General features: G+C 43.0%; 1 protein-coding gene across 2 annotated transcripts; it reads left to right on the top strand.

Moving 5' to 3' along the window:
• The first annotated feature begins 226 nt into the window (after positions 1-226).
• sppl2 (signal peptide peptidase-like 2) lies at positions 227-12,460 on the top strand. Of its 2 annotated transcripts, none has more exons than XM_035633139.2 (15): positions 227-379; positions 3,326-3,442; positions 4,022-4,204; positions 4,326-4,415; positions 4,678-4,817; positions 6,329-6,471; positions 6,582-6,678; positions 6,855-6,971; positions 7,236-7,317; positions 7,541-7,615; positions 7,724-7,786; positions 7,962-8,061; positions 8,384-8,461; positions 9,026-9,186; positions 9,966-12,460. In XM_035633139.2, the coding sequence occupies exons 1-15, from the start codon at positions 332-334 to the stop codon at positions 10,149-10,151; spliced, it is 1,680 nt and encodes a 559-aa protein (XP_035489032.2). In that variant the 5' UTR covers positions 227-331; the 3' UTR covers positions 10,152-12,460. The 2 variants fall into 2 exon arrangements, with proteins under 2 accessions (XP_035489032.2, XP_035489033.2); XM_035633140.2 differs by lacking the exon at positions 227-379 and adding an exon at positions 484-740.
• Positions 12,461-12,589: the final 129 nt, after the last annotated feature.

Raw genomic sequence — 12,589 nt, forward strand, 5'->3', positions numbered from 1 at the left:
TTTCGAACAGTATAGAACATTTACAGTAACTAACTTCCATCTCTAGCAACATTAAACTGCTGGTGGAACTTCTTCACTTTTGTTTTAAAGGGTCAACAACACGCTGTGGCTCAATACCCAGACTTTATTTTGTCGCTGCATTTGACCGACGGTGACTCTAACGAATCAGAGACGCGCTCGCGGCCTCGTCACAATGACAAGCCAATCAAAACACCCCATACACCACAAAAGTGGGCGTCTCCCGTAGGAACAGCTGACGGGTTTTCGTTAGCCTGGGGGATTTTTTTTCTGCTCGGTGGTTGATGGGGGAAACAACAGCGAGCTCGACATCATGAGGGTCCCAGAAACTCTGGTGTGGGCCGCGTTCCTCGTCCACAAGGTGAGAGAGACCGCCCCCGTTTCACCGGAAACGCTTCATCTGTGTGCCTATTGTTGCGTCGCGTGGCTGTTTCTTTTCTTTTTTTCACCCGCTAACCGTTTTCTAACCGTGTTCCGGGGGACTAGTAGCTTGGATGCTAATAGGACCGTGAGCTCGCGGTGATCACACCGCGGGCCCCCGGAAGCCCACACACACACACACACACACATCACTCACCTTCAGATGCGACATACACATGTATCACTGATTCACCTTCATCATCATCATCACCGGTGTCAACAACAACAACAACAACAGACCGTGTCGGTCGACGGGACACGGTGGAGAGATGTTAGCCCGCAGCTACAGTTGGGAAGAAACGGTAACCGGGTCTGAAATGCTGACTGCTGATTATTAATGTCTCTGCCTATAGATATTCAAACCAGCTCTACTTTGATCCGCGGAGAGGACACTGCCAACGTTTCGACTGGTGGTCATTCTTCTTCTTCTTCTTCTTCTTCTTCTTCTTCTGTGGTCTGTTTAATGGTAGAATTAGACTGTTATGAATAGAAAAGGTGTTATTTATTATTCCCTATAACTCCCTAAGATCCCAGTATATGTGTGTAAACGTCTACAAAGCGCAACAAGTAAATTCATCACCTGTAACAGAAAATTAAATTAAAATAGGCCTTTCTTCAATTTTTGGTGGACTGCTCTCCTTTTAGTTCATGAACTTAAAGTACAGAAAGAAAGTCAATAGTAACTGTGCCAACATGTTACCAAGAGTTGGGGTGTACATAAACATATCAGCAGAATCTGGATGCAAAAGTCCTGCAGTCAGTCAGGAAAGTAAAAAACTGAGAAGAGGCCGGCTTCTACAACAGGGCAGTGATCCAAAACATAACTCATAATCCACCATGAACTACATGAAGAACCACAAGCTGCAGCTTTCTTTGCGGCGGCGATCACAGTTCCCCGTGAGATGGAGACTTTAAATCACTTTTTTTTTTAAGTTCATAAAATAAAAAGGTAAAAAGTGTATTAACATTTGATAGAAGGTTGGTTATATTTGTGGGAACCAGAACAAAAGTATGAAGGTGTTTATGGCGTCGTTTTTTAATCAAATACTACTTGAGTCATCAATCTGTTTTTTGTTTTTATTCAAGTTTATTTTTGTGGATATTTATTCTTTGGTATAAACTGATGTAATGTGATTCTTTCCCAAGATTCACGTGTTTAATTAGACATCACATGTTTGTCCGTCTAGTATCTTGAGACTGAAACTATTATCTGATAAATCAATCAGTGGAGCAAGAGACAGAAAAATTAATGAGAAACATTTTTTTGAATCGATTAAATGAATTAAGTAAGTTTTCAAGAAAAAAATGCCAAATGTTTCCGTGATCCAGCTTCTAAAGCTATTGTTTTTTTTCTATCCTTGTTATATCATATAAAAACTTTGAATGTCTTTGGGCCTTGAAGTGTTTGTCAGACAAAACAAGACATTTGAAGACATCACCCTGGACTCAGGTTGAGGAACTGGGGCGGAGAGTTTGGAATGAATTGTTAATCTATAAAATGTGAAAATAAGCATCGGGGGAATTGGTAATGAAAATCATTTTTTGTCTCAGCCACTATGGATAATTTTTCGGTTCTTACTTTGAAATCTTATCCCCTGGTTTGAGGTGTTTTTAAGATTTATTATCAAATGAAAATCAGTCAAATATAAATGTCGTGAAACTCAACTGAACAGTGTTTTTACTCCCACACGTCAGTATTGTTGTCTGTCTGACGTTCCTTTTTCCGCACATTACCTTGTTACCAGACATAAGTTTAAGCAACAACGACAGTTCTAGTGCTTTTGGGAATAATGCGTTATTTCATCCACATGCATCAAGTCAAGTGCAAGAGAAGTCCACGAAGGAAATACAAGAGGATGAAATAGAATATGATAAAATAAAAGGATGAAAAGAGAATAAAAAATAAAATAAAGGGCAGCTGAAAGTGTTTAACCCTACATACGTCTATGGAGAGAAATAACTAAATTGTTCCAAGGCTTTGCAGCAGCTTCATCAAAAGCACAATCCCCTTTAGCCTCGACCAGGGGACGGCCAGGAGCAGCTGGTCAGAGGATCTGAGACAGGAGAGGGGGCAGAGAAGCTCAGATATGTATTCGCGGGGGGTTGCAGGACATTTAAAGCTTGAAAGACAAATAAAAGAATCTTAAACTGAATCCTATACTTGAGCGAGGCCAATGCAAAGATGCGCGAGAGGCTGTCTCTCTCTTCGCGGTACCAGTTTGCAGCCGCATTCTGCACCAGCTGCAAACAAGACAGGGACAACTCGCTAATGCCCCAAATAGAGGGAGCGTTGCGATAATCCTATCCCAGTGAGATTAGCACAGAGAGGAAGGGTTTAATTTTTGCAATATTTCCGAGATGACAGTTTGTCAGAAAAATATGTATTATAACTAGATAAAGAGAACATGCTGATCTTAGGGAGAACGGCCTGCACTTGTATCTCGTATACAGCCGTGATCTTTGTATTTCCTGTTTTCTACTGTGGAGGCAGAAGTACCTCAGGGAATACATGACACTGCAATGTGACTCAGGAAACTCATGATCCTGCAATGTGACTGTCTTTATAGACAACTGTTGTTAGTATGACTTTATCTGTAATCAAGTACCACCCAGATATACGCTGTAAAGGGGAGCCGCCCATCATGCTTCAATATCATTGCATCTCCTGTATTCGAAGTACAACCTCTGTACTCACACACTGGGCTGTTGGATTGACTTGTCCCCTTGCAGCAAGAATATATTAAATATTACTACTTGCCTAAAAGAACGAATTCAACTTTCTGTGTTAATTTTTTCAGCAGATTATTCCAGCACAGTTACAACCTTACACCAACACACCCGCGGTGTGTTTGTCTGAGTGACACTAACGTTGTTTTCTTGTCGGCAGGTGGTGGGAGAGTACGGCATGGCCCATTTCAGTGACAAGGGCGGTAGCAAAGGAAAGGACTACTGCATATTCTTCAACTCGCAGTGGGCTCGTCTACCTCAGGACCTCAACAAGGCGGTAAGTCAACGGTGAACAACGAGAGGGGCAACTTCATTAGCCCATATAAAAAAAAAAAGAACCTTGAAAGTACTTTGCAGTCACACACACAACGATGGAGATAAACAACAGTATATCCACTGATATCCAGGTGATCAATGACATCTTTCTTTAGGAAGCCTCGCACTCGATGCAGCTGCTAGAGATCTTTATGACTCATTAATATGTGATGAGGCACAGAAATCCACTCAAGAGGAAATAAATGCATGAATCACAGGGTCTAGGTCTTTAGAACATATAGTGGGTTTTTATTTTTGGATATCATTTTGTCATTAGGAGGAAAAAAAACCTCCAACAGTCTTGTGCAAGTCTTTAACACAAGGCAGAAACTATTTGTATATTGATTAATATGATTATCCAGCATTTTTCCTACTGATTCAAGAAGCATTTTTCCCTTTTTTAAAGAATAGTTGCATCCATTCTGTTGTAGAAATCAACATCAAACAAGCAGGAATGTTTTGGTTCATACTAAGAGTTGAACCGTAACAGAATGTTCCTCCAGCTCCGTTTAATGCCACAAACCTTTTGTTTGTCCCATAGTCACGTCTCCCGACCTACGACCTGACTCCGTCGGTCCTGTGCTCGCCCTCTGATGTCCCGGAGGGCGGCTTCCCGAATCGCATCCCCATGGTGATGCGGGGCAACTGCACTTTCTACGAAAAGGTCCGACTGGCCCAGATTAACGGCGCCAAGGGTCTGCTCATCGTCAGCAAGGACCGGCTGGTAACCCCAAATATCATTTCTAACATGTTTTCAAAGCTGTCGGCTCTTTCAATTTTAAATTGAGTTGAACGCTCAGAAAACAAAAATCCCATGTTTTTGATTTTTTTTTTTTTTTTTGCAGACACCACCAGCAGGAAACAAGACGCAGTATGAGGAGATTGACATTCCGGTAGCATTGCTCAGCTACTCTGACATGCTGGACATAAGCAAGGTGAGAGGTCGGGTAGTTGACACACTCCTCATGTATTACTTTCTATCTTCCTGCTTTCTTTTTCTTTAACTCCAACCTTTTTACAATCTGTCAAGAGAGACGGGCGGGTTTATATCTTGGTTTATAATGTAGCAGACACACTAAAAAATACAAAACGGATCATTACCAGCAGCTGAGTAATTCCTACTTGATGGCTTATGTTCTGATTTAACAGAATCTGTAGACTCGGCCCGACCTATAGCTGTTTTTCTAACTCCTGCAGACTTTCGGTAAAGGGAGACAGGTCGCCATGTATGCGCCCAACGAGCCGGTGCTGGACTACAACATGGTGATCATCTTCCTGATGGCCGTCGGGACGGTCGCCATCGGAGGCTACTGGGCCGGCAGCAAAGACCGCAAGAAGTAAGTGGACTGGGCACGATGTGGGGGACAAAGTTGGGATCTGACAACCCATGTATTCACAACGTGATTTTGAAGGCTCAGTTCTCTTTAAGTGTTTCACATGTACAGAAATGACTGAACCCAATCTGCACAGAATAATTAGTGATGTCGTAGGAGTTAAACTCAATACATTATCTTTCATATAGTTTATTGTCAAAAAAAGAATTTACAAGCTTTATATGTATACACAAGTTTTTTTAATTTGGATCCATCCAAGTACATAGTAAGTGGTATAAATGTCGTGTTATATAAATAAATCTTAAGGGACAAAAACCACGATAAGTTTGACAAATTAGTTTGCTCATTTTTGATCATCATGTTTACTGGTTTGCCCTTTATATACGTTTTGTTTTCCAATTTGAGCTCATTATTTTCTACTACATAACCAACCAGCCAAGGCCCAACAGTCCCCTTAAACATAATTGAGCTGCGCCACATTGCACACATTCATCGATATCTGTCTCCTAAATATGCCTGATTGTTTTTTGTCATATCTCCCGATGTTGAAGAAAGTAAAAAAATATATATATATCCTGGATCTGCCCCACTGTCCAGATCCACGACAAAATGTAATGGGTTCTTTCTTGTCCCTTCCTTCGACCAAATCTTGGACATCTGTTCTGTTCAGTAGTTTTTGCATAATCCTGCTGACAAAACAGCCAACAAACAAAACAAATTGGACGGACCGGGCAAAAACATAACCTCCTTGGGCGGAGGTAATAAAAATAATTTTTGACATGACAAAGAGTTCCCTCAGCCGGTGCTTTAAGTCCTCAGTGCTGAATTTAAATCACAGTTAATCTTTCAGGGGAGTCAACTCCGGGGAGAATTAGTCAGAGTTTTCTTGGCAAAGTGTATTATTACTCATTGTTTCTCTTAGAGTGTGTGTGTGTGTGTGTGTGTGTGTGTGTGTGTGTGTGTGTGTGTGTGTGTGTGTGTGTGTGTGTGTGTGTGTGTGTGTGTGTGTGTGTGTGTGTGTGTGTGTGTGTGTGTGTGTGTGTGTGTGTGTGTGTGTGTGTGTGTGTGTGTGTGTCTCAAGCAGTATTCATTGTAAAGGGCAGTGTTATGAGTGACTCACTGGCTTAAGCCAATCCGGGTCCTTCCTTCCTGATGGCCATGCCCAGGTGACTAAGGGCACAGTCGGATGGGGTCTCTGACGCACACGACCCGCAGGTAGAAAACATTTAGGAATACGAGAGTGTGTTTTGAACTCGGGAGCAAAGTGAACACAAGCCGGTCGACTTAATGATATTATTATTATATTATTAATGAAATATTGACTGTGGGTAGTTGGATGGTCATCTTCGTCACCAGTCATCAGATAATACTGTTTAATAAAACAAATGAAAGATAAAACCCAATCGGCGAACTGCAAACCCCCCTGGACTATTTGCTTAATAGGTTTGGCACAACAGGTTGAGCGCGACATGCTCCAGACGCACAAACCCCGACTCTCCTTTCCCCCCCTGCAGACGCTACATGAAGCACAAGCGCGACGACGGCGCAGAGAAGCAGGACGAAGAGACGGTCGACGTCACCCCCATCATGATCTGCGTGTTCGTGGTCATGTGCTGCAGCATGCTGGTGCTTCTCTACTTCTTCTACGACTACCTGGGTACGACACAGACACAGTGCATATATCGCTATCACTCATTATTGAGTGGATGTCATGTGATGATGCATGCCAGTCGTCTCATCTCTCTCCCCTGCTTCCTTGCCGTTCAGCCATTTGGGTTATCGCCATCTTCTGTCTGGCGTCCTCTGTCGGCCTCTACAGCTGCCTGTGGCCTTTTGTCAGGAGACTTCCTTTCTCCAAGTGCAGGTGAGACTGTTCACTTCAACTCGGAAATCGAAACAAACCGACCTTTACGATCGGCCCCGTTTAATTAAAAAAAAACCCGTGGACTGTTGGTGGGATTTACGGACAGAGTTTTATTTAAAGAAAATGACTTTTGTTATGATTACATTAATTGATCTGTGGACATCTTGTGACGGCAGGGTCCCAGAAAACAACCTCCCGTACTTGCACAAGCGGCCACAGATCCGCATGCTGCTGCTGTCGGCCTTCTGCATCGGAGTCAGCATCACCTGGGTGGTGTTTCGCAACGAAGACCAGTAAGTGCGAGAGTGCAAATGCACATATTTAGTCACATGCCTAGGGAAAAAAAATTAAACAGCTGGTGGCCGCGTTTAACGAAAGACCCTAGATGGATTTGAATCCAGTCAATGACAAATGTGATGCGTCTGTCCTTGTTTCAAGATGCATCTGTAATCTTAACCACGTCCAGCAGCTAACGTTTCTCTAAACTGACCCGGCAACCAGCCTGTGTCCTGTCTCATGCTCTGCTCACACACTGCTGCTGCGTGTCCGTCCTCCAGGTGGGCGTGGGTGTTGCAGGACGCCCTGGGGATCGCCTTCTGTCTCTACATGCTCAAAACAGTCCGACTGCCCACGTTCAAGGTGGGCTGGTTTCTCTCATACACATAAAACATCATATGTGTAAAAAAAAAAAACAGAACCGACAGCTAACAGACCGTGAGGAAATATTTGCAGATTTTTTTAACAAAACGTGTATTGCTTTAGAATAGCTTACTGCCCCTCTAATGGTGTTGTACTGAACAATAGATGTTTGACTCATGTTCTATGTTTGTTGTAAACTAATTTCCTGTCCTTTTCCCCGCAGGCTTGCACTTTACTACTGTCGGTCCTTTTTGTCTACGACGTTTTCTTCGTATTTATTACGCCCTTATTGACAAAGGTACGTCTGGCCACTTCTCTCTCAAATCTTCAAACCTATTCAGACGTTTTCATTTCTCTGTGTGGCCGTGTCGTGCTTTACGCTACCACTGGCCGTCTCTCTCCACAGAGTGGGGAAAGTATAATGGTGGAGGTAGCGGCTGGTCCCTCGGACTCCTCCACGCATGAAAAGGTGAGCTTGTTTTTTTCTTCTTTTCAAATTCCACAAATCCCCTTTGAGGCGGGATGGGGTTTATAGTGTGTGTGTACAGAAATATAACCACCGCTCCTTCAGCTCTGAAAGCCCCCGTCTCAGCTCCAGAGCAGAAGTGGCCGATGGTAACACTGACGGTTTTGTTTCCCTCCAGCTCCCCATGGTGCTCAAAGTGCCACGGTTGAACTTCTCTCCCCTGGCTCTCTGCGACCGGCCCTTCTCCCTCCTGGGCTTCGGTGACGTCTTGGTACCAGGTAGGCAAACGCATTGTTAAATCACAAGCTTCTCGAACGTCTGAAAAGCTCATCGCGTTGTTTCTTTTGTCACCATAATGAACCACAGTCGCCCTATTTGGTCTTTTCTTTGAGGACAACACATTACAAAACACCAGTTGACACCTATGACTGGTGCAAATGTTAGCCCCCGTAAATAACTGCACAATTATTTTTCACGTAGTTAACTGGTATATTAGGAAATATCCCGTGTTAATATCAGATAATACGATATGCAGCGAGAGACCTGATGTGTTGAGTGTGATGAGATGGACCTATGGTTTTTTTTCCCTCCCCCCGTCAGGTCTGCTGGTGGCTTACTGCCACAGGTTTGACATTCTAACACAGTCCTCCAGGATCTACTTTGTGGCCTGTACGATCGGTACGTAGATGGTGGTGGTGGTGTGCATGGCACGATGAGCGCTGTTCACATGGGATTAACATTTAAGGGGGCGGACGTAGGGAAAAAAATATTCACTGTACTCCTTGTTTAATTCAACTTATTATGCCTGATGACATTTGCAACTGCAGTCGTGATGTTGGTAACTATGTAGAGCTGTACGATGGTCTATCACATTGGGCCATTGTTGGAAAAAAATTAATACGGACCCGAGGGAGGGGGGTAATATTTAGAGAAAAATATGCCGTCCTACATTTTTCACTGAGATGATCAAAATAAAATAAGTGATGAATTCTTCTTTCGGAAAATAAAAAACCGCAGAGATTCACTTTAAAATTCAAGGCAGTACTTTGTGCTGAAGACGATGTGTAATTGCAGCTGAAATTGTATAACGGCGGGCGCGACATTTCTCCTTGAAAGACGCTCTGAACAGGATTCAAATCACTGACCAGCACAGGTAACGTAACACTTTGTCTGCACACGATATGACTATTGGAAATATTGACATGGCAATATTTCTGCCCCCCCCCCTCTTCTCCCGTTCAGCTTACGGCGTCGGCCTGCTCATCACCTTCGTGGCCCTCGCCGTGATGCAGATGGGTCAGCCGGCCCTGCTCTACCTGGTGCCTTGCACGCTGCTCACCAGCCTCGCCGTAGCGCTGTGGCGCAGGGAGTTGCCCCAGTTCTGGACTGGAAGTGGATTTGTGGTGAATACCAGTTTGATATGACCGCCTACTGCCGGAGAACAAAAAGACTTTAAAAAACAAAAAAAGACAACAACCCCCCCGCCCCCCCCCCCCAAACAAAAAAAATCTAGTGTAAAATAACAAGCCGAGTAAAGTGAATTTCAAGTTGAGTAACTCCTTTTAAATAATTCCATTTGTTCCCACTTGCCTCTTTCTGTTTGTGCTGTCGCCTCCTTCCCTCCCATCGCTGCTCGCTGCCCGTCATGTTCCTGTGGGTGTGTGATCGTCTGCTGCTGAGGGCTCAGCCGTCTGTGAATGTCACTGCTGCTTCACACTTCACCATCAGAACTGTCTGATCCCACCTGGGCTTCATTTGTCTTGTTTTATTTTTTCCCCCTTGGAGAGTAGACATGTTTTCTTGTGTGTGTGTGTGTGTGTGTGTGTGTGTGTTTGCACATCTGTGATAGAGCAATCATTCGTGGTGCTGATGGTGATGTAGACGGGTTTGTTCTTTAATAGTATTGGTTAGCAGGTGGTTTCCTGTGGGTGTATCTATATAAAGTTTCCTTCCATGATGCATATCTCAACAATATTAGGCACATGAAATGATTTAATTTGTTAAAGAAAGTGTTGGAAACAAAAATCTACTTGTGGACAGAGGGATGACTGTCTTGATTTCTGGATGTGTGTCTGATCTTCTGCTCCTCTCTCTGTTATTGTCATGACATTTAATAATTTCAGCCTGACTCTTTTCATTCCTCTCACACGGGCTCTGGGTTTTTTTTGTTTGTCCCTTGCAGCCTGCCATAGTGCTCGCACCAATCAATTGCACACAAACTGCAGGGCCGCAGAAAGAAGAAGGGCCCTCGGCTAAATCGGAGCCGCAGACGGCAGAAACCGCCGATCGGAGCGAAGACGCGTCCCCTCGCCCGCCTCAGGAAACGGCCCCGGCCGAGAAGGACGAAGACAAAGACAAATCCAACTGAAAAGGACTTTCTAATGAGGCATTTTCCATTTCATTTCATGTTCTATTTGTTTGTTTTTTTTTTTTTTTTTCTTCTCTGCATTGTGTTTTCAGTCAATGGACATTTTGGGTACGGACGTTTTATTTGAACTTGGTGTGAAGGGAAGAGCGGATAAGAGGAGGTCAGGGGGTGATGGACACACACACACACACACACACACACACACACACACACACACACACACACACACACACACACACACACACACACACACACACACACACACACACACACACACACACACACACACACACACACACACACACACACACACACACACACACGAGGCATTGAAACTGACAAACCAACCAAGTATAAAAACCTGCACCGCAGCACCAACACCTCCCTCTACTCTACATATTGTACAGTCTACACCACTGGAAAGTACATCTACTCAAGTACAGTTGTAATGTTCTCTACTTGAATATTTCCATTTTGTGACGCTTCCTACTTCTACTCTTCTACATTCAAGAGACAGACGCTCAACTTTTGACTCCACCACATTAATTCAGCTGCAGTAGTTTTTGGATTAAGAGATTGTAAAAAGCGTATAAAATCATAAAATGCGAGAAAACACAGAAATGTTCCCTCTAAACGTCAACTTCCTTCAAATAACTGTTTCAAAATGGTTAAACTATATTTAATAGTTGATTAATTCTGTTTTATAGTAAAGGCGTCCATCATTCCCCCAGTTCAATATTGTCATTTGTCACACTGACATTAAATACAGCATTTTTGGGGGGTATTTTGGACAAAATATTGGTTGAACAAAATGTTCAAATTAATGACGTCTCCTTGATCTTCAGGAAACTCCTACAGACAAACACTAAAGGATTCATGTAGAAAATAAGCAGCAGATGAATCGATGGTGGTAACGACCGTCAGCAGCAGCCCGAAAAAACAATCTCCTCAGCAGCAACGACGGTAAAATGGTGTTTACAGATTCACGCATCAGGGAGGGACGTACTTTTTTTTAACTTTCAATAAAGTACAGTTTACTGATAATACCTCTTTTAGTTAAGGATACAAACGAAGGTACGTAGGATTTTGAATGCAGGAGTATCTATATCTATATTTTTGTTTTTACATCGTTATACACTGGAACAGCCTCAGGAATCCGAGTGCTTCTTCCTGGTCACTGGTCTGTTCCACCTAAAAGGGAAAAGAAAAGCCAAATGTGGAACAAGCTACAAGCGTCTGAACACTAAATATTCCCATGACACTCTGCTGAGGCTCCCGACCACGGTACAAGTTATAAAACAACCGTTGGATGCGGCGTGTGGAGAAGCTTTCAAGCACTTCATTAGAAACGTACAAAAGTTTCTAACACCCTTATCTTCTAAATGATTTCATAACCCACAATAGTTGTATTTGTCCTTATTCCTCCGATACAATGACTCCAGTGTCAGAACACAAAGTGCAGCAGCGATGACTGAAGAGTTTCATCACCTTTTTAGACGCGGTGCTATCAAGGTTGTTGACTGAGCCAACGCTTATTATAATTTTTAAACGGAATAATTTCCGTTAATGTTTTCTCATTTTTGCTTTTGGTATATTTTTTTAGTTTTGCATGCTATGATTTTGACCGTTATATTCAAAGACATGGACAACAGACCCATGCATAATCGATAGTTTAGGCTTTGTATATCCATCATTGGTGGCGCAAAAAAGTTAGGCCATCGCTATTTTGTTCCCCTGGTAGTTATTCATATTGTCTTAAGAACTGGTTCTGGCCTTATGGTTTTTTCCATGTGGGGAGATAGTGTGAAAGTTGCTTTATGAAATATTCAAAATGATGACGTGCTGCAGTTTGATGTGCGAACTGAGGATCGAGCGACGGGTCGTGTTACCAATTGTCCCTAGATCAGTTTTAAATGAAGCATTTGCACAATATAACTTTTTCTAATTTGTGTGCTGACATGAGTTGTTGCTAAATGTCTGTATATGATAACGTATATTCATAAAGGTTCAGAGCGATGTAAACCAAGGTATCAGTGTGTACAGTGTCCAGCCTGAGCCCAGCAGTCACCTCACTGTGCACCAGTGGAGACGTGTTTCAGACGCGCGAACAAAGTTCTGTGTAAAAGTTGAGGGTTAAATAAAACATCTGGGTCAGAGGTCAGACGAGAGCGGCTCCGTGGTCTGATTCAACAGAGCAGAACAGTGTTTTTCCAGGACGAGATTATTCATTCACTGGTATAGTTTGTTGTCACCAAGTGGTTTTTATTGCCTCTGTTGAGGAATACATATAATAAACATTGTATTTGAGATTTGGTGTGTTTTTGTTTTTGTTTTGCGCAATATTACACTGAAGAGTGGCAGGTTTTTAAGATGGATCTGATCTGTGTGAAGGGCTAAGAAAGATTTTCAACAGCTTCACCCAGGATGCCGCTCTGCAG

Source organism: Scophthalmus maximus, chromosome 5, assembly GCF_022379125.1.
Source record: "Scophthalmus maximus strain ysfricsl-2021 chromosome 5, ASM2237912v1, whole genome shotgun sequence".
NCBI classification, from domain to species: Eukaryota; Metazoa; Chordata; class Actinopteri; order Pleuronectiformes; family Scophthalmidae; genus Scophthalmus; species Scophthalmus maximus.